The sequence below is a fragment of the Haemaphysalis longicornis genome, unplaced genomic scaffold (genome assembly GCF_048455015.1).
Source record: "Haemaphysalis longicornis isolate Haplotype H1 unplaced genomic scaffold, Haemaphysalis longicornis Haplotype H1 scaffold_2, whole genome shotgun sequence".
NCBI classification, from domain to species: domain Eukaryota; kingdom Metazoa; phylum Arthropoda; class Arachnida; order Ixodida; family Ixodidae; genus Haemaphysalis; species Haemaphysalis longicornis.
Window position 1 is genome coordinate 50,968,416 of NW_027526295.1, and position 22,498 is coordinate 50,990,913.

Below are 22,498 nucleotides of genomic sequence, written 5' to 3' on the forward strand. Positions count from 1 at the left end.
ATTGCAGTAATTTTAGCGATTTTCCATTCTGTAGGAACACTGCCACAGAGCCAGGTTGAGTTGTAGTATTCCAGAAGGCGTAGACGGGAATGGTGAGACAGATGGGAAATCGCTTCGTAAGGTATGTCATCATGACCTGGAGAAGAACGTTTCTTGACATTCGAGATGGCCGTGTCGAGCTCTCGAATAGAAAACGGAAGATCCATTGCGGCTACAGCGTTTGGTGGCGTTACGTCGGGGACACGCTGAAGGAATAGCGGAGGCATGGATACTGTAGATATGATCCGACAATACTCCTCAGCGGCTTCTTTTTGTGATATGCCTTCGTGTAACGACAGCGCTTTGAAAGGATACAGTTGCTGGTTATCTGTGCGCATACCTTTTATAATGCGCCATATCCTCGATAATGGTTTGTGGACATCTAAGTTTGCGCAAAAATCACGCCACCGTTGCCGGTTTAGCTTTTCTAAATAACGCCTTACGTGTCTTTGCGCTTTGCGAGCCTGCCTCAAGTCCTCTAAGTTTTTGGTGCGTCGCGCCTTACGCTCAGCGCGTCTGCGGATGGCACGCAGCCTTTCATATTCTGGATCGGTCTTAATATCTAGGCGCTTCCTCACTACGATCGATGACTCTGTCAGACAATTAACCATAGTTCGTATTATGTCATTGTCGTTAGTGGCTGCGGTTATTCCCACGTCAGTGCGGTTTTTGAAGGCTTCCCAATCTGTGCGCTTGACGTAGCTTTGACGTCGACCCACAGCTGCATCTTGATAAGATATTAAAATCGGAAAGTGATCACTGCCTCTCGTTTCCAAATCTGTACGCCAAGTAAATTTTTGGATAAAGCTGTTTGACACGAAGGAAAGGTCAATACAGCTGCTGATAGTTGTATTTTTTATGTAAGTGATGCTGCCGTCATTGAGAGGTTCGATACCGTGATTGATTAGTAGATCAGCAAGCCTTGCTCCACGAGAATTGGTATGCGCACTTCCCCATATTTCATTGTGGGCGTTGAAATCACCGCATATGATGTGAGGTGGGCTTGTACCTGCAATTATATTTTCAAGCCTGCGGGCATCAAATGCAGCTCCTGGTTCCAAGTAGGAAGCAATAAATGTAAATCGCTGAGATCCGATCATAGTGGTGGCACACACATATTCCTCAGTGTCGTGAGGTTGGACCGGTACGCCTGCTGCTTGTACATCTTTCCGAAAACCAATAAACAGCCGACTTACTCCCGTCAGGCGGTGCGAGTGAAGGAAATAATAATTTCTTAGCCGAAAGTGATCTTCAAAGCGGGATTCCGAGATTACGAGGAATGGGAACTGGTAAGTCTGTACAAGTTGACGGAAATCTGCAAGTTTTGAGCGCAGGCCGCGGGCATTCCATTGGAAGATTGTGCAGTCCTTGAGGTTAGTGTTTAAAGACACCTTTGGAGACGTGATTTGAAATTTGGTCGTCATTGCTGAACTCCGAAACCCCGCTGCAGCACCTTGAAGGATGACGTCACAAGGGGCTCCAAGGCCAAGATAGCCTCGACTTCAGGGAGAGATTGAGCGGACGGGTTAGCGTGCAGCAAAGCCTTGAGAGCCGTAAAAAGCATGGGAATGAGAAGACTCACAACATCTGGCTGTGTGGATTGATGTGCCGTCTCGTCGAGGTTCTTCCGATGACGTCGCTGTGAAGACGAGGCCGTGTCCTTAGTAGCACCTGACAGTTGAGCAGATTTGGGCGGTGTCCGTTCTTGGAGTGCTCCCGAATATGACTTGTTCTGTGGTGGGCTTTGAAGCGGTGCGTCTTTCGATGAGGAAGTCACCGTTGTAAAAACGACCTGTGGGTTCGGGGGAGGTTCACGTCGATTGGTAGTTTTGCCCTGGATTTGCTCGACACTGCGAGCGAGAGTAGCAGCCTTTTTCTTCGGGCAAGCTCCATACGACGCTGGATGTGGGCCTCCAGAATTCGCACACTGAGGTTGGGTCCGGGAGGTGCAGTCCTTGTGCGAGTGAGCACCGGAGCATATTTTACAACGTACTGGTCCTCTGCAGTTTTTGGCGATATGACCATGTCGCTGGCATTTAAAGCATTGCCTTGCTGACCCCATATATTCTGTCACCGGGAAACTGCATAAGCCGAGGAACATACGTTCCGGCAGGGGTGAACCTGATTTAAACTCCAGAATCACAGATTTTCGGCGAGATTCAGTAACGACGCCGTCGTCATTAGGCCGGTAGGAAACTTGCCTTCGGGCGGATATCACGCCTTGGTCGCGTAGGTAGTTTCCAAGATCCTCGTCCGTGTACTCCAGAGGAACACCTTCGATTTTCCCGTAGGTAGCCATGTAAGAGTGCGGTACCCGAACATCCACGGCCATGCCAGCGATAGTAGACATCTGGAGAAGGCGGTTCACGGCGGTCAGAGACGATACGGTTACAGTGAGACTGCCGTCCTTGTTCAGTCGATGTGTTAAGACTTTCTCCTGTGCCGCCGCAACGACGTCCGCCGCCAAGACATTTGGGTTGACTTTCCACAGGGTACATCCAGCTACTGTCGGTTGGAACAAACTAACAAAGTAAAGAAAGGCACATTCTTTCATTCACAAAGGTGTTGTGGCTTAGTTTAAATTGAGCGAGCGAATAGCGACGACCCGTCGGCGGCCGGCGGACGAAACGCTGGGCCGACTGACTCGATCGGTAGATCGGCTGGTCGGCGAACCGCAGCCATTTTCCAGCTCATCTCCTGCTGACGTCACACGAAAACGCCACAGAAAATGGGCGAGCGTAAAGAGAGGAGGACAGCATTTTCGAATTGATTTTTCTACTAAATAAATTCGCGTAAACGAGGCCAGAGTGGTCGAAACAAGGCCTACGGACTCCGAACTACAATTTGCGCGAGTAATCCCGCAATGTTTACAAATCACTTCAGTGTCCCTTTAAGGCACGCACGCAACCTGCGTATGTGCGACGCAATTACACCCAGCAGTGGCGTTGGTAGAAATTGGTATCGGGATAAAGAGTGCGCACGTTTTTTATATGAAAGGGGGGGCCCGGGAGAGTGGTCAAGTGTCATTTTGGGGGGGGGGGGTACGTTTGCCACCCACTGCAATCAAAATAAACAACTGATTGCTTTTATACAGCAGTGGAAGGCATGAATACAGAATAAAGGTTCAGAGAAGATGCAAGATGTGTTTATAAACACCGAGGAGAATCATACGACAGTATGCTAAGTTACGTTTCTCTAGTCACGAGTATAAGCTGGCGTTGACTTGAAGCACACACGCCAAGGGCTCGCCAACTTGCGTCAGATGGCAATGACATGAGCCCTCAGCGATCAGAGGCCTGCTAAGGCTACTTTTAAGTCAAATTTTCCCGCTAATCCCACCAAAATGACGTCACTTTCTGACCAGATCTTGCGTCACATCCTGTTTATTTTTTGTTCCGTCGGAAGTGTTCCCTCCTCACACAGATGGCGCTAAGCCCCATGAGCAGCTTAAGAGCCGCCATTTTCTGAAAGCATGGGCTTCTATGGAAGCTTCGCTACCAGTTATATTTACCTTGTACAATCCTTAACAAATAAAACATGCGCCATATTGTAACGGAGTAAAGAACTATCCGTTCCGTGCTCACTGAGGAAAACACCAAGCTTCCGGAAGCCCTTGGCTTTAAGGTCAACGGAAAAGTGAATTCGACAGCAGTAGATTAAGAGAAGGTTAGAATGTTGGTGGGGAAAAGAGCACAGAAGAATCGGGGAAGACGTGCGAACAAACAAGTCAGACTAGCACAAAAAATTCCATTGCTAGTACGTTCCGAACGGTGGTACAGAACGGCATAAGAATGGGCCTGGGTGGGGCTAACCGTGGTGCTCATCAGAAACCAATGCTGTCCCACATGCGGAATTTTTGATGGCGAAATGTCGCACGACGCGTTGTGGCGACGCGTGACTATCTTAATGTGGGTCCAGTTTATTTCGCCGGGTCCAGTTTTGTCAGCCCACACTACGCCGGGCAACAAATGGAAGTGCGATTGTTTCCCGCTACCTTACAGGAGACAACGAATACACGACCGCTCTGGTAAAACTTGTGTTCGATATAATATTACAAGTAAGTGCAGCCCAGCGATAGTCAATGGTCTTCAAGAGGATATGAAGCAGATGACACTGGAGCGAACGATGGCGGAGAGGCAGCGTGTGTGCACAAAGCACACGCAAAAGAAAGGGTGTGACCTCAAAAAAATTGGTGTTCAGATTTCAGTAGAAGGGGCGTCAGGGTATCTTATAAGCAGAAGAGTTGCAAGCTGGGCGAGTTGGAAATGCATCTTGAATGAAACCAGGCGCAAACGTAACAGGACGCAGAAAGGTTCGAGATACGGTGTTCAGGTTGCTATAACCGCCCGCAACAAACTACGCTCTATTTGTGCCAGAGTTGCTAGTAGGGCAAGCGGCGGTCCAGGCAGAAAAAATGTAGGATGTAAGGTTAAACATGATAACCGCTATGTGTCATGCGCTATGGGTGTCGTTTACAGTATTCCCCTATTCCCGTGTCGGCGCACGTACGTGGGACAAACTGGACGGTGCCTGAATGTGCGTTTACGTGAGCATCAGTTATCATTGAAAGGGGCAGCCTCGTCGCATTTGTCTTCTCACTGCAAGAAATGTGGCTGCACTCCGAATTTTTCTGAGACTGTCATTTTGTTCAAGCATAATCGCCAGATAACACGGGAAATCGTTGAGGCGTACCACATTAATGATAGGAAAGATAAGTGCGTTAGCCAAGCAAGTGTAATGCTTCATGCAAAAGAGATCATGTATCTCAGGGGCTCGTGAGTTGATTTTTGCGCATGTTTGTTTTTCCATTTTGGCATAGAATGTTTCATCTTGTTTGCGCAGTGTTCTGCGCCTTTTTGTTTGTTTTTTGGTGTTTGGGGGTGTGGTATCTTCTGCCTATATATTTCTTTTCTGCCTAATAAATTTTCAGTTGTTAGACCAGCGCTTCTCCTGTGTACTCCTTTCTGCGTCCTGTTACGTTTGCGCCTGGTTTCATTCAAGATATCTTATAAGCTTTTCTCACGGAGGAAATGCTTTTATTTGTCGGCACACACGCACTGCAGACATGCAGAACTATTTCTCCGCCTGCCGCCACGGGTACGACGGCGCTGGCGTGGGGCAGCGATTGTGCGGGAAATGACGGCAGAAGAGGGAAGCGCTTCGGCAGCAACTTCCCACAGCTTTCTGCACTGCGTGGAAGCAATGCTGAACAATGAGTCTGCGAGCGTCGCCCGGCATGCGGCGATGAAGACGTAGTCGAAACATGGTTTTTATATTTTAATGGCGGAATACAAAACAGACTGAAACCCTTGATTTCAGTCACTACGCCACGCACTTAACTCTCACGCGGGCGTGGTCGTAAACAAAACAATGCCGAACAGCTTAAAAAGACAAGCCTAAGGTTGGTAGTTGTCAATAAAATAAAAGGTGGTGCTGACACCGGTGTTCGCACATCACACACGTGCACTGCACCCAATGCCAAAAACAACAAAAGTACGCATACAGAATACTCCCCCAGGCTTATGGCAGAACTAAAGTGCTATTCGAGGCACGAACGGCGACCAAATCGAAGATGACTAGGTAGAAGGCCAACGGTCTAGTAAACAGTTCGCAGGCTGGTACTGCCCGAACCGCCTGAAAATGCTTCCAAGGAGGCTTCTACCCATAGGTCCTCTCGTGTCGTGAACAATTTCCCGCGTTACGTTGACGAAGCAGTGGCAGCTGGGATCCTACTTCCCGTAGAACTTCTTGTTCAGGAAGAAGAGCAGCAGATTGTTGTTGACCAGTGCCCGCTCCGAGAGCTCGGTGACCGCGACGCCATCGTACTGGCGCTGCAGAAGGTCCTGGATGTCAATGGTCACCTCGTCCGCGCTGACGCCCAGGAACGTTGCGCGCACGCTGAACGCGCCCGCGCGCTCCGCGGGGGCGATCTCGAAGCTGACGTTCTTCAGCTGACCCGTCTCGAGGCCGGACACCTCGAGTAGGACGCCCTTCTCGTGCAGCCTTGCACCCGTGTACTTGAGCGCGCTCCGGAACCTGGTCATTGAGAAAGTCGTGGAAAAGTCACCGAATGAGAAACAAATACAAAATGAACATTAAGGGGCCTGGGTTATCTGGACTATGAGGTGCGCTGTAGTTGGTGGAAATCTACGGATTGAGTAAGACCACATGCGGCTCTTCAATGCCCGTTAAAGTGGCGAATACAAGTTTTTCGCCTCAATAAGAAAAACAGCACCAAGCGCCCTACAAAACAGCACTACCAAGACAGCAGTGCCAACCACCTCTTTTTTGGCATGTCAACAAGGGTTCACTCTGGATCCGACTGCTTTATTAAACCCCGCTGAGTGGCGAATGCAAGAAACTCTCAGTGAGAGAGACCGCGATAGAGTGAGAGGGAGAGGGAGAGCGAAAGGTACAACTGCAAAAATAGCGAACCAAGAAGGTGAGAGACCCAACAACATCTTAGGGCTGCAGTGCTGCCCGCAGCCGCGCAAATGAAGTCATGAAAAAACAAAAATCATCGCGCCTCATTACCTTAAAGGGACACTGGACTGAATTTGCCAAACTCCTTTGTTTGCAATGTGTAGACTGACCCTTATCGTTTATCCGGTTGATAAAGCAGTATTTGCTGGAGGCCGCAAACTAACAGCAGTGACGCGCATACGAGCAGACAGGTTGATTGGACGATGTTCAAGATTAGAATTAAAACCAGTTTTGGTTCCGAGAAGCACGCTCGGCATCCGACTTTGTCGTTGGCTGGGAATTCCCGATATCTCCGTAATCGGCATACCATGCTTCTGCCGTGTTGTCGGCTGTAAAATCCGTCAGGGCCCCTATATTCTCGACGCACTAAATTTACCGTGAACTGGAAATTTCCGAAAGCTTTTTCTAATTTGCTGTTAAGGTTGGTCACGTGATTCCGGTTGACAAAGCGGTGGTGTTTGCTTTTGTCATTTTGGCGTTTCATGATGTTTACTGGCACTAGTTATAAAGCTTGCCTTATTTCTGCAGTGAAAACGCACAATTCTTGGTCGGCAATGAAAAATCCGACTACATTCACCGGACATGACAATGTAGGCCTGTATTTTCTATTCAGCAACAATACGGCTTGTATGTCACGCCCTCTCCGTGAGTGGCTGAGAAGGCGTGACGTAGTACAACCAGTTGCCGGGAACGCTTGGGTCATACACTGGCAACTTCAGCCTGGGTAAAAGTGAAGAGATGCTACGTCACAGCTTGCAAATGGCGGCTGCTGTCCCCGTGAAATAGGGCAAAAAATTTCCCCGACCTTCGGCGCCGTGAAATCTCAAGTGAATTTGCACAAGGCGCGGTTCGCACGAGGCGCAATTTAAAACTGTTTTCTAGCAAAACAAAATACTTTTCACTGTTTCGAAGTCAGCGATAACGGTGCACAAATATAACGTCCCGTATTTTATGTTTGGCAGTAAAATAGCAAATATTTCTTTGCCGTAACCGTAACAAAGAGGGCAGTACAAGCCTCTCAATTACAAATAACCCACCGCATGGCGTTTCTCCACAGTGCTCCTAGTTGTAGAGACTATGCTCCTAGTAAGCTGGTGGGTCGCATGATCGAATTAAAAGAAAAATAAAGAAAACCCACTCTTATTCATTACTGCCATGATTGAGGTCGAGCTTGACGAATGAGTGAATCGGCGGCATCGGTAAGCTACGCCGTTATCAGCCGCATTTTATTTATTTTTTTTTCGCTGCCCGTACCATGTTATGTAACCGAATTTCACGGCCATATTTTTCTGTGATCACGCCAGAAAGTTATATCAGCAGATGATAGCGTGGTAGCGGTAACGGCCGGGAAGGTGATAACGCAACAAAACTTGCATTAACGCAGAGAGCTCAAATATGTTACTAACTGCGATTGAAAGAAAGCAATAGATACGGTAAAAATATTGCATGTTCTTAAGCTCAACGCTCGCCTTTTGTATCAACGTTACTTGATCGCCTTATTAGTGGACGGCAATTTTAACCCCCAGAAATTATTTTCCTCGGCAGCTTCAGATTCCGTGTAAATTTTTATATTACATGCCAAGTGTTTTTATGTCTTATGTTGAATATCTCATATATTGTTTGTGATTTTTATCAGTGAAGCGTCATATTCAAGAGCATGTCGTCATAGCTATACATGCATCACGTCACTGAGAGCTTACGTTGTGCTTACGCAAAAAACATGGAGAATTCACTAAATTTATGCAGTCGATCATAGGGCCCCAGATAAGCCTGCCAGCACAGCTTGTAATCGCCGAGGCGAACGCAGTGAATGAACGCCCTCCGCGTCGCCGGAGACGCTCAAATACGATGCGCTTTGCCCCCACCAATGAAGCTTGCCTGGCTCGTGCCTGTAACGTTAGAGACGTGTTCGCAGCAGGCCAAGGTTCGGCTGATCCGGCACTGTGCCCGCAAGCAGTCGGTGCTTATGGCAACACCACGCCACCGAAAACTAGCCAGCGCGTCAGTGTCAGTCTGCACGCCTTCTACGAACTCGCTCGTGGAGCAATAAAAATTTCAGCCCAAAAATTGTGAATTCAGTATAAAATTTGCTACCCGAAAACAAATACACCAACTTACAGAAACATGCGCCTTCCAAAACAATGCACGTAATCCTCCAGAGCACTCGGCCATAAACCGGCGCTATCGGGAACGGAAATAGAGAATATATTAGAGAGCTTCAGTGTTCTCACTGATGCGTCTAACAACTTTCTCTGACGGTGATGATGAATGATACCGGGTGAAGTTAAAAAAAATTGGCTCCAATCCACGCTGTGAAGGTGGTTGTAAAGTAAAGCTTTAAACGACACCCACAACAATTGCCCATGCGAAGTAACTTGAATTCACGAACGTGGCTCTACAAAGAGCGAAACCAGAGATTCTGCCAGCCGTTACCTGGAATTCACGGGGGCGACGTCCCGAACGCAGCGGCAGCGTCGGCCACGGCCGGGCTAGAGCGGCGGACGCCGCCGCTGTAGTCCGGCCGTGAGTCGGAAGAAAGAAAATGGAGAGGAGCGTCTTTCGAAGGGTGAGACAGCGGAACCTAAGCATCCTGATGTGCTACCTTGGGACTACACCACCACGTGACACAAGCGCATACACCGAAACAATTCGGCATGTGAGCTTAGTGATTCCCATTTATACCGATTTAAACTCGTAATTTTAGTTTAGTAAGTTTGAGAATGGCGAGAAAGCGGAGGGAACTTTTATAATCGCTATTTATCAGAACCAGTTGCTCCTTTCGTTTTTTTTTTCTACTGGTTAAAACACAACCGCACTGATGTGCACCAATTTACACAACGGAGTCCCATTTGTGGCAAGCAGTGCGCAAAAGGTAGCGTTTCTTTACAGGTCAGATGTTTGTATATAGTCTCTACATTGTTTTACCACCCTGCAAACCAATCCTTAACGTATCTTTGCCGTACGACCACTTAACTCCGTCGGGTGCGGGTTACCCAGGAGGGGCTGTCGAACAAACTAATCAAGCCGTGTGAAGGGAGGGCGCAATGGACTCGATGCTGCACCAAAATAGGCGAAAAACAACCGGCGCTAAAGCTGACGACAAAGCCGTCTCTCCAACGAGCCCGCCGGTGCGAGCAGGCAGCTGCGCCCGGGGAACGCTGAGTAATAGCGCCCTATCGCCGCGCCATCTACACTGAGCTCCGGGAGTAAAAACCGCCCTCCCCCTCGCCATCCGCGTTCGGAGTTCTTGTCACGCACGCCACGAAAGAATCGTTGACTGGTAGATTTAGAAAGTTTTGCTTTAAAAAAATGGTTGCAGTGGCCTGAATCAAACCTGGGTCCCTTGCGTCATGAAGCCGGCGTCTATCTGACTGCTCCATGCCGACATGGTCAAAGCGGTTTGGAAAAGACGGCAAACAAAGAGTCCGTCATGTCAAAGCTTCGCCTTCGACCATCGTCGTCGTTGGACGAAGGGGGTGCACGATTTTTTGGCATAGCCTGCTTATATTTTTATTAAGTTTTAGCACTCCAAGCAGTTTAGACGACTATTTTTTTAATAACGCTCGTTTAGTAAGCGACCCCTAAATTCCCACAAGTACCTCATCTCTAGCGAATGCATTGCTTAGGCAGAAAAGAGATCGCAAAAGTGTGGTCGTGCTGCTGACCGCTGTGCCAGTTCACCCAGCGGAAAAACGTGCTTCCCGTACCTTGGGTTCACGGTGTGCGAAAGCGTTCCGCTTGATTTTAATTCCTTATTGCCTAAATTAAATTCGCTGACTAGTCTTCCGGAGCGTACAAGTCAGCGAAGCGTCACAGGTATGCTCGTGTGGAGCTAGTTGGACTTGAGCTTGATAGTCTACAAACTAACTAAAAGCACATTATACCAGGCACAAATCTTGTGCCTTAGTCTCAACTGAGGAACAAATTGTGACAACCCGCCGGCGGCCAGCCGACTAAACGCGGTACCGACTTGCTGTGTCGGAGAGACGGCGAGCCGTGCAGCGGCGCAGTCAAGCCACGCCATCTCGATTGAGGGACATACGATACGTCATAGGAAATCGGCAAGGGGTATGGAGAGAGGAGGATAGCATTTTAGAATTGATTTTTCCACTGAATAAATTCCCGTACACGCAGCTAGAGTAGTCCAAACATAACCTAGAGACTCCAGAGTATACCATTAGTGCAATTAATCCCGCAATGTTTACAAATCACTTCAGTGTCCCTTTAAATCTACGCCAGAAGAATAAATTTCCGGTCTTTCACGCTTGGTTACGAAAGGCAGCAGTGTTTTACCTTCACGGCACGCTTCAGGGGCCTCGGAACGTTTCCATACGCTTGCCTCAGTGCCAATGAAAGTATGTGCATACAGGGCCCCTAAAATCTGTTTTAGGTCGACTTTACCGTCTTCTCACAACTTTGCACTGTCTGCACGCGCACAGGATCTTCTCTCGCGGGACCTGCTGATAACTTTTATCTTAGCCTCAGGCTTGGAGGGGGAAAATATTTTTCGTCCAGTGCGTAAGGCTGCGAATGGCCTTACGGCAAAGCGATCCAACGACGACTCACTTGAGCGGCCTGTGGCGGGCGACATCACCGACGAGTAGCTGCTGCGGTTGTCCCGCCGAAAGCGACTTCCGGCGCGACTTGCTTGTGGACGCCAGGTTGGCCAGGCAGGCCTGCACGTAGCGCCGGTAGTAGTCCACCGTCTCCTCGTAGTGGCAGGTCTTGGCGTCCAGCTTGCGCTTCGTCGCCGCCAGCTGGGCCAGCTCCCTCTGGCGGTTGACGCGGTGGTTGCGCTGCTGCAGGATGTCGCCCGCGATGCCGTTCATCACGTCCTGCGAGTGAACGCCGTTGCACGACCGAATGAGTGCTGTAAGGGACACTATCTCTCCCATCCACAATTTTGCGGATACGCCGTACGCCGAATGACTTCGCTGTATGCGTGCAAAACGCATGCTTCACCTCCCAACATGCGCGTCCGGAGGGTGGCAAGGGTGGTTAAAACTGCCCACCCCTCGTAATCACGCATTTCCCCCAGATAAACGCAAGGTGTCTGCAGGGGCTATTTAAAGGAACACTGACGGAAGTTGCATTTTGGCGAGCTTTTGTGTTGTGTGATGATCACCAGATGGCGAGCGTCATGAACTCACCTTCACCGAGCATCGCACGCTCCGGCACCGCTTCACAGTAGCTTTGCCTCGATTCGCCGTACCATAGAGATAATAAACTGCGCCGTACGGAGGCCCCGCATGTGCAGATGCGGAGCTGAGACATGACGAACCCACGGGGGAATAAAAGCAGCTCCGTCGTTGAACGCGTTTGTTTCTTATTTTTATGCTAATGTAAGGCTGCTGTAGATGAATAAAAAACGATTAAGTACAAAGAAGGCCCGCTCCGCCGCCGCGGCGACAGAACAGGGGGGTCTATGGCGAAGACCGATGGAGCAACAGAAAAGAAGGGTTGTGACGACTTTAGTCCAATCTCGGATATCGCGCCTGTGAAGCGGTGGCGAAACGTGAGCGAGTTGAAGGTAAAATTGCTGCTCGAGGGGGGGGAAGTAACGACACCACGCATAAAACTTGACCGAGTCCCTAATCTCCCCCGCATAAACTCAGCCGTACCGAGAATAAGCTTATTTGCTCCGTCTTTGCGTCACTAATGCGAAGCTGCCCCAATTTTTTTTTTGCATATTGATGAAGTTTTGATGATGCATGTACTTCTTTATATGAAAATTATAGTCCCGCGTGTATCTTCAGTGGTTGCACCCCATTAAATTTGCCCGCCCCCTGGCGACCTACCTATGAATGTGTGCCAGTGATACGGAGTCACCACTCCGGAATTGAAATTTCTCTAGACTCCTACCTTTTCTCGACCATGCAACGAAATGGGAATGGAACAGCCACATCGCTTGAAGGAATACAATGGTAAATAAATTAGGCGCCCCTTGCCCGGAATGGAATGGGAATGGACTGGGCTGGATTTTTAGACGAGCTGTATCGATCTCCAAATGATACCCACAGCCAAACCAGCTCTTGAACCTGCAGAGTTTGCATGCACCTTACGTGCAATAACTTCGTATTTTCTATGCATGTGTTTTAGGTCTGCGGGGCAAAATGTAGGGTTAGTATAACTGAAGGCGTTGGCCAATTAGGATTTTGGTACATTCGTGTCCCGTTGGAGGTGGATGCGATGAAGCCATGAGGACGTGAGACTCTCCCGGCAAGCCATGTGCACTATCTGGTTACGTGTGAACGCGTCTTTTTGCGCCGCGGTCAAAACCAAACTAATGTATAAAAAACAAGCTCTACAGTTTACCGTACGCTGAGGGCTCATGGGATCCACTGTTTACAGCACTGCACGAGCCTAAGGGATACATGCAGAAAAATGAGCAATCTTGTGCCCGGGTAACAAGAGAGGTCTTGAGGGATGTCCTGGATTGAAAACGTCTCAGACAATCAACAAACGAAAAAGGATAATGTGGAAGAAGTGGCGACCTTCGTACAGTGAACGCCAAACTACGCTGTTTCGTGAAGCCACCACACAGTTTCTCGCGCTGTCACAATAGCAATTCTGCTCTGTGCTCTGCAAAGCTAAGCATTACGAGTGCATGTAGACATTAGCAAGGTAGGGACTGCGTGCCTGTGAGATAACTAATGACGCTGGATATGCGAGGCTAAGAACGAAACAAGCAGACAGTAGCGTAATTTTCCTAGTGGTAGTTGCCGTGTTGGTGAGCACCTTGTTGGCAAATATTCTTGGTATCGGCTAAGGGGTAAGTCCCTGAAATCTAGAAAGGCGGTATGCGCTTGAGCCTCTCGCGGTGAAGGAACCGGAGGTATACTTGGCTACTACCTAAGAACGGCAACGGAAGTTGCCACTGTGCCTCATCGCCACAGCCGGATGTTACTCCACGCGGCGCAAGTAGTGCGTCACTGGGAAATAATTTGAACATGGCACGAGCGATTTCCGTGATTTTGTGGACTTAATATGCATTAAACTGCTGCAGTGATGACAAATAAACTACGTGAGAAAAGGCACGCGATATCACGCATTCATAGCAACCTCCTTTCAAAAGGCGCGCACCCGTTGACATCTCAGTCCGTCCCTTTGGCGTAGTGATACCGTGCATGAGTTATTGCCGTTCTCAACTTGTACCCAAGTATAGCGTCCTACTCGCAACATTTCAAAATGGCCGCCTTGCGGCAAGGGTGCACGTGGGTAGGCCCAGAGATTGGGACATATGTGTAGGAGGGGCGGGAAAAATATGAACCACCTCGTTTACCCCCCCCCCCCCCCCCCGCACCCACCCTTAGGAGTTCGTGCTCCGTCAAATTGAGAGGAATGGAGGGAACGTCTGATTCCTAGGAATGGCGTTTGGATGGAGTGAAAAGGGCTGCCCATTCCGCAACACCGATGTGTGCCCCCAACCACTTTGAATAAAGTTTTGCGGATGCCCGCGCCTACAAGTGTATAGTGCTCAGCGAGGAATTTGAAGGTTTGATTCCTTTTTGCAGCTTGCATGTACAGGCAACCACACATGAAATTTACGTGTATAAGTTATCATACATACCATGTTTCAGCAACCAATTGCTAACTCAGCATAAGGCAGCATATTCCTCGGATCTATGGTACACGTTATCGAGGCAAAGCGTTACACCAATATTATGAGATGAAGACAACAAAGTTTGTTGAATTGCAGGTTAAAGACAGCTGTGCCAGAGATTCGGAAAGACCTCGTATACCTGGTAGTCGTCCTCGGAAGAAGCAAGGCCGCGGTCCTCGAGCATGCGCAGGTTCTTCTGTAGCGCCTTGCGGAAGGCCTCGAGGGAGCCGTACTTTCGGCGTCCCAGAAGACTGGCTGTGGATGTTTTAGGGCTACGGACAGAAGTCTGCATTTCGAGGAAGTCCCGATCCAGGTCCGGGCTGACTTTCGCGGTGAAAAGTTCCTGAATCGTCGTCACGTGCTGAAATACCTGAGACGACAGAAGGGCGCACGTAGCTTTCACAGCACACAATGAAAAAGTGGTGTCAGCAGCGAATTTTCATCACTAATAACATTGACCACAACACGCAGGGGAATATACTAGGAAATGAGAACTTACTCCTTCAATGCGACACCGTTATTGCTGGCGATTCTTTTTGTTCGCGCTTGGCGATGAGGTGATTGTTAATCTGTCGCATCATAAGCCATTCCAGAAAACAAGCCCACAGCTGCAAGGCCTTGCTGTGCGAGTCATCCATGGCTTTGGGTCACTCACCCATATCGCTTCCAGGCTTAATTTTTTCGAGGTAATTTTGCCCCTGAGCTGCCTGAACTACAGCGTTTTAAACTTGTGCATGACACATGGTGGGATACAGCCATGCAGGGCCTAGCTCTGTTACTGTTCCAAGCATTACATTGACACGGTCTCCAACTCCAGGAAAGAAGGCGCAAAATTTCCCGGCTTATATTCTTTCACGAACTAGCACAGCACTAATCATTTTACTTTCTCACTAATAAAACCCCGCAACACATCTCTGCGTTTGGACCACCCTAACAAAGTGCAGCCGGAACTTTCCCGTACTGACCTACTCCGCTTTTCCTTTGTCCCTTCAACAATTAGTGACTGAAACGCCCTACCATCCCAAAACCCGAAACATTTGCCGAAGAACTTGCAAAATTGTTTTGTGTAACAAAAACATGGTAGTATTTGCTTGTGGTGAATGGGTATGGCCTATGTCCTCTTAATTTTGTGGCTAGCTTTGTGTTGTTTGGTTGTTAATGTTATGTTCCGTTGTTATGGAACTGTACCGTATTTTGTACGCCGAGTTTTCTATTCCATTGTACCCTTGTTTAAATCCAATCTAGAAATTTAGCGCCTGCATTCTCTCCTGACGCTTGAGTGTACCGTGTGATTTGGTTATTCCCCTCAACGTAATACAAATGAAAAAATGAAAACAAAAATCCCAAGCTGAACCGCCGGAAAGTGCATCCGACTACTGCAGAGCCCCCTCCTCACCCGGAGCAGTTCGACGACCATGTGCTTGGTCTCCCTGAGCAGCTGGTCTGTCTCGGGGGCGCCTTCTTCCTGCTCGGGAGAGAACTTGCCGTACAGGGACAGGGAAATCTTCAAGGAGGACAGCACGGCCACCTCCGCGGAGCCGTCCACAGTGGCGCCTCCGCTCTCCCCCACCAAATCTCCTACAGTCGGCTCGGGGCCCAGGTCCACCAGAAGGCCACGCAGCGGGTCCTACGAAGAGCCCGACGTTCGATGTAAAAAACGTATGGAAGGGTCGTTCCGTGCACTGAACGCGTGTTTTGCGTTAGCCTGTTTTCTTATTTCTGCTGCCATTGTTTGTATAATAGGAAAAATCCTTACATCTGTTTTATGAAACGTGTGGGGTACAGAAAATTGTGGTGAGCTAGTCAGAATCGTCAAAAAGGTTAAGTGGCCGCAGGCGGATATCGGGGGCCGGGGACGTGCACCAGGAAAATCAAACAGCAAGGCATGGGGAAAAATTTAGGGGGGCTCTGAGAAATGGCGACGCAACACGGGCCAGAGTTACTTGATATAGCAGTTGCGAAACTTCCCGTAGGCCCCATGCATCAAAAGGTGGACCCACGATTGGTCCACTGTTTTGGATGATGATGACGATGTGGATATCCCCTTTGTATCGGGTGGGCACAACTTTGGCACCATAGCCGCCGCTTCAAACTATATCTATAGGAAGGAGATTATCAGAGGGAAGGATAGGCATGGCATAGGGCCGGCACTGACTGCACGGATCACGGGGTTCCCTACGAGTCAGTGTCACAGTGTGCAGCACTTTTGTCTCTGGGCCCTGGTTGTCTGGTCCGTTACCACCACTGGCGCAGTCTCTCCTTGGACGCCATCACCAACGGGGATCTAGTGGTGCTGTCGCAGATTTCGAGTCCCAACACTTGTGGTAGAGTGGTGCCCTCTGGGTCGGTTGGCGACAGTACGGCACACTGGGTAGTCACGTGCTCTGCACTATTGTGCATCTCCGCAGGCTCGGCAGATAGCACTTTGCCCCGCTGGGGATGAGTCGAAGCGCTGACGGTAGAGAAGGGTGTGGAGTGCTCCCGCGCGGGCCTCGAAGAGCAGTGCACTCCCAGTGTCCTTGTCATAAAGAGTTTTCGCTGCTCGGGTGGACTTGTAGGAGCGACACAGCTCCAGGGTGGACTTTGAAAGCATGGCCGAGCACCACTGGCCTTTTTCCACCTCACGTACACGTTTCCGCGCCACGTGGCTCAGCTTCTGGGCGCCTGATGTCTGTAACGGCACTGCAAGAAAGCCGAACTTGCAACTCAGCGTGTGCACTCGGGAGGTCCACACAGTCTGGGTGCCCTTAAAGCCCATGTACCGGAAGACACGTCATGCGCACCGCTCATCGTCCATGTGCCGAAGTCGAGCCTCGAAAGGCAGCTTGCTGCTTGCCTCTGGAGACTCGAATGACGACCATCCTAGGTCACTTTGGATGGCCTCAACGGCAACGCGACCGTGGCAGCCGAGCGCCACGCGTCCCACCTCACGCTGACCACACTCCAGCCACGCTCGGCTGCTGGATGAAACGCACACCACTGAGTTGGCGAAGATCAGTGCTAGGACATGACCCTCCTTCCACAGCTCACGAACTAGGGTGTATCTGTTGCACCCCCCATTAACCTCGGCGTAGCACAGCACTGGCTCTTCGGCAGGCCTGCCTAAGGTGTCCCTCGTGAGCCCCCATGAGATCCAATGAAGAGGAGAGTATCACCCCAAGGTACCGGTACTCGGTCGTCCAGGGGATGGTGTCGCTCTTCGGCAGGAGCACGGTGTTCACTCCTGGACTTCCGGAGAACTAGAGGAGAGGCCAATAGGGAGAGATGTGTGGCACTCAGTGTGATGAGCCGCTGGATGTCAGGGATGGTTTCCGGCAGGAGCACCAGACCATCCGCAAAAGCCAGTCCAGGTAGCACCCAAATATGTGGTAGTCCCTCGTACAGGAACTCGAACGGGAGTCATAGTCCCGAATTGATCAGACTTCGCTCCAGTCCAGAAACATACAGCATGTAAAGCAGGGAGGAGAGTGGACAGCCCTGCTTTAGACCCCGCCGTACAGGTACCCACTGCGATTGAGAGTCGCCTAGACAGGCCACAACTGTGTTGTTCTCGTACATCCGGCGTAGGATGTCCACCAGTGTTTGTGGCACACCCAGGGCCGACATTCGGCTGAGCATCGGCTCATGAGGGACGCTATCGTACGCCTTCAGGACGTCGAGAAAGCACGCGAAGAGACTCCGTGACTCCTTCCGTGCCCGTTCAATTGTCTGGCTCAAGGTGAACAGATTGTCTTCCAGGCGGTGATTGGATCGGAAGCCATTCTGTAGGTCCGTCAGGCCCCGGAGCACTCCGCCCAGGCACTTATCCAGCTTTTAATCACAAGGGTAAAGCGGTAAATTACACTGGTCACCGTGATTGGTTGGTAGTCCCGTATGTTGCCAGCATACCCACCTTTCTTGCGGACGGAACTGGCTCCCCGGCAATGATGGCGGTGAAAATAAGGGCCAGTGTGTCGCGGGTCACATTCCCTAGGCTTTTCACCAAGCCCGCCGGTATTGCATCCAGACTCTCGGCTGTGCTCGAGCTCATTCCGGCAAGTGCGCGGTTCAGCGCGCGCCGAGACACCTGCCAGTCGCACTCGTAAGTGTCCGCGATACTGCAGTGTGGAGCGGACTCTTCACTTCGCTCTTCAGTTGCATTGGGCGGCAAGGGGTCGTACAGCTGCGCCGTGTGTCCGGTGAGCTGTTCCACGATGTCCCTTACGGGCGCGCCTGTTTCATCCCGGAGCTCTGGTAGAGTGGGTTTCCGGTCAAGTGTTGCCACATACGCCCAAAACTTCTGGCTCTTTTGTCGCCCAGAAGCAGTTGATTGATTGTAGGGTTTAACGCGCCGACGCAACGCAGGCGATGAGGCGCGCCGTAGTGGAGTGCTCCGGATTAATTTTGACCACCTGGGGATCTTTAACGTGCGCCGAAATCTCGTCCACACGGGCGTTTTTGCTTTTCGCCTCCATCAGAAAAGCGGCCGCCGCAGCCGGGAATCGAACCCGCGACCTCGTGCTCAGCAGCGCAACGCCTTAGCCACTGAGCCACCGCGGCGGGTGCCCAGAAGTAGTTATAGAGTGCAGCTGGGCGTGATCGTGAGCCGCGATTTTCCGTTGTACGGCCTGCTGCATAGTCCGCTTGCATGGTATGTACTGTTCCCACAGCATTTGGCACTGGCTTGTGGGGAGTGCTGCCGTCACCGCGGCCCGGTGCTGGCGATTGGCTGCTCGACGCGCATTCAGAGCCGCCCTCACCTCCTTGTCCCACCATCCTTTCCACCGCACCCCCCCCCCCCCTCGCGAGTTGGAGCGAACCTCATAGGCGTGCATGATGCACCGTAGTTCCCCCACGTATTCTTCGTAGCTATTTGGTGGTGTAGGTTGTATACGCAGCTCGAATTCCTGCGCTACAGCCTCGTACACTGACGAGGGAAGAAACCGCCGGGAAGGCTCACGCTGATCCTTGCGCCGCTCCCTCCAAGCAGATGTGGTGAAGCTGACCTTTGTGCGGTTGTGGTCGCTGCTGGCGCTGAACTCTCCCGCTTCATCGATGTGGACGTGCTGGACGTGTCGCGCCAACCTGCGCGACACTAGCGCGTAGTCGATGCAGCTGCGGCTGCTCCTCGCACACCACGTAAATTCGCCCTCGCAGTCCGGTGGCGCCATCTTTTGATGACAAAATAAACAATATAACGTGGTTCTCCGCTCGACGGGCTGGAGAAAAATGTTATTTGGGTGCTTACGTAAATTTTTCGTGCCGAAGAAGCCCAACGCGTTCAACCACGCAAGTGTTTTATATGCATTCTAGCCAAGTGAAATAAAAAATCACGCCTGTGTGTTCAACCAGATACGTTGTCACCTTCGCATTGTCTGCTGCACGTCATCTGCGTTCTTCCGACGGCAAAAAAAGTTAATTCGCTCCTGCGTCTTTAGCAAGCTTTGAATTATTTAGAGCCACTTGATCACCTACTGGATTAGTTTCCGCATTCAGTATGATGTCGGTCCAGCAAGACCAGCAAATTTAGTATTTTAGTTCGGACCTATGTTGCGCCGGAGTGTCCGCGCAAGCGCCAATTGGTCGAGGCATGCGCAGGCGCCGAAACTGTTCCAACAAAAGCCTCACTTAAACAATAAATGACTTAGGAAAGTACAAGAATAAAAAATTATGCACCTTTAAAATAAAGTTTAATGTTAAATGGACAGTTTAAATAATTAGTGTTTTTTATAGTGCGTACGGTGGCCACGCTGGTGCCACTGTACGTACCTAACCCCCCAGAGGAGGGGGGTTAGGGTGCGGGCCATTTTTTGAGGTGGAGTTTCGCAACTGCCTACATTGAGGAGCTCCGAGCCCGGGCCAGTATAATAAATAAACCAGGAAAAGAAATTTTCCTGCAGCAATACAAAAATGTGTACGCGTACAGTCCATAGAAACCTTCCTAATGACCTATTTTGATCCTTGTAGAAATATATCACTTCTTTAATGAAATAAAAATAAACAAAGCACATTTTCATTTACCTAGTTTTCTCTGGATAGCGCGAGCTGTCTATTAAGTGAGAGGTTTGTGTATTTATTTCAGTAGATAAGTCATATTAAAAAATAAGCCAGCTAGGCCGTTGTCAACAATTGTACCAAAAGCCTGATCAGGGCTAGTTGGTTGACCATACTGAATAAATTTGAGGCGCTAAACAACGGGGTCCAGAAGAAACACGTAGACACAGACAAGGTGCCACTTCCAACTAAACTTTATTATTGAAAAACCCTATGTTAAATGCACTGTTCTGACGTCATGGAAACGTCACGCCAACAACGTGTGCCAACCTACACGTGTCCATCTAAGAACTCGAGTTCTTTGAGTAATAATGCAACCGACGGTGTACTGACGCATTTGTTTCCCACCTTGTGGATGAAGTACGCCTCCACAATCTCTTTCTTGCCTATCGCTGACCCATTTTAGAAACGTGGCCTGTTTGAAGAGCGGAGTGCACTTCGTACCCTGCAGAGTGGACGTTTTGGAGTGCTCAGCCATGTGGCCCCCAGCGTTATTCTTTACAGCCCAATAGTGCTCGCGCGCTCTGTCGTTGGAGCATCTGCCTGTTTGGCCAATATAACACTTGTTGCAACTCAAGGGAATCTCGTAGACAACTCTCATGGTGCATTTTGTGTATAATTCGCCGTGCTTCTTTGAGCACAATTGCCGCTTCCTTTGCATCATCACAGGGCAAACCTTCGCCAATTTGCAGGGCGCGCTAACACCACATTGACGTCGTACATTTGAGCAACTTTTTTGAGGTTATGCGAAATCCTGGTCCAATACGGGATAACGTGAACATTCTATTTCCTTTAGCATGTCACCTTCCCTCGTATTTCGTTTAAATTTTTGCAGAAGTGCTTCGCAAACGCCAGAAATAACTGTAGAAGAGAATCCCGCATTGCCCAGCCGCGCAATATGTTCATTAAATGCGTCTTGTACCTTCTGCGCGCACGACTTGTTTAAGGCTGCCTTGATGCATGTCATGGCCAAACCCCTTTTGATTAATTTCGACTGAGCGCTATCAAATGGAATCAACTGTTTGTTAGCGCGCGCCTTGTATTGCCAACACACGTGCGTGTTCTGAAAAGTCAGGCTCAAATCTAGGAACCGCAGACTTATTGCTTGCCAGCTCCCACGTAAACTTAAGCAATTTTGAAGAGCTGACAAACGTTTTAATTACGCCATTTACTACATCATTCAAGCTGGTTCCGGCCACTTGATTAACCACAACAAGATAGTCATCCACATATCAAAGTATGGTGAGGTCATGCGCATCTGCCAGTTTCGTCTTCACGCACCTATCAGAGGCACTCAAATAAATATCTGAAAGAAAAGGGGTTAGCGACGAACCAATACAAGCTCCACGCCATTGAACATAAAACTTGTCTTCAAATTCGACAACAGTACTCTGAAAGTAAAAATGAACAAGTTCCAAAAAACTGTCACTGGTAACACTGGCTTTTCCGTTAAATTTCAGTTCACCGAAATCATTTTGTCTCTAAAGGCACTGAACAACCCATAAGGAACACTGTAATACAAGTCTACAACATCCACGGAGAAGGCATGCACAAAGTTCACGTTATCCCGTATTGGCACAGGATTTCGCATAACGTCAAAAGAGTTGTTCAAATGTACGACGTCAATGTGGTGTTTAGCGCGCCCTGCAAATTGGCGAAGGTTTGCCTTGTGATGACGCAAAGGAAGCGGCAATCGTGCTCCAAGAAGAACGGCGAATTATACACAGAATGCACCATGGGAGTTGTCTACGAGATTCCCTTGAGTTGCACCAAGTGTTATATTGGCCAAACAGGCAGATGTTTCAACGACAGAGCGCGAGCCAACGTTACTAGTTTATTTTCAGTTGTAAAACTGGGCGGCGCTGCCCGGAACCACCACCGATCCTTCTCTCTGTGGCGCTGCAGTCGCAACCGGCTCGGTAGACGGGGCGCTAGCAGGCGGTTTCGCTTCTAGTTCAGCGCTCGGCGCATACTTTTCTCGTGCGTGCGCGGGCGCGTGGGTGGGCGCACACATCTGGTAATTATTTACATTCTCGGAAGCAAATAGCTACAATAAACAGCAGACAATGACATTTTTTTGGCCCCTTGTGTGGTTCTTCCGGGTCCTTTTTTTGCCGAAGAGCAGTACTCGCAGTAGCCGGCGCATTCGGCGCCGCGGTCTCCGGCGTTTCTTGTTCGCGCGGTCGTTCTCCGTAGTGTTGAATGCGCGATGCCGTTCGAGTGGCACGTTTAGTGATTTGCCAGCGACTGCATGTATTCCATTGATGTGGGCCTCTGCATGTGAGGCTGAGGCAGACAATGCCGACCTGCTTCGTTCCCGGGTGTACCAGCAGCAACAAT

At 49.8% G+C, this 22,498-nt stretch overlaps 1 protein-coding gene across 2 annotated transcripts in view; it reads right to left on the reverse strand.

Annotated features, from left to right (window-relative positions):
- Positions 1-5,070: 5,070 nt before the first annotated feature.
- Positions 5,071-22,498, reverse strand: part of LOC144168880 (ras GTPase-activating-like protein IQGAP1) — a 44,661-nt gene continuing 27,233 nt past the window's right edge. For both annotated transcript variants that reach the window (XM_077697872.1, XM_077697871.1), the window contains exons 12-15: positions 15,522-15,752; positions 14,265-14,495; positions 11,089-11,357; positions 5,071-6,075 (exon numbers count right to left, since the gene is read on the reverse strand). In XM_077697872.1, coding sequence (XP_077553998.1) covers positions 5,769-6,075; positions 11,089-11,357; positions 14,265-14,495; positions 15,522-15,752 — 1,038 coding nt within the window. In that variant the 3' untranslated portion in view covers positions 5,071-5,768. The remainder of the gene's footprint in view (positions 6,076-11,088; positions 11,358-14,264; positions 14,496-15,521; positions 15,753-22,498) is intronic.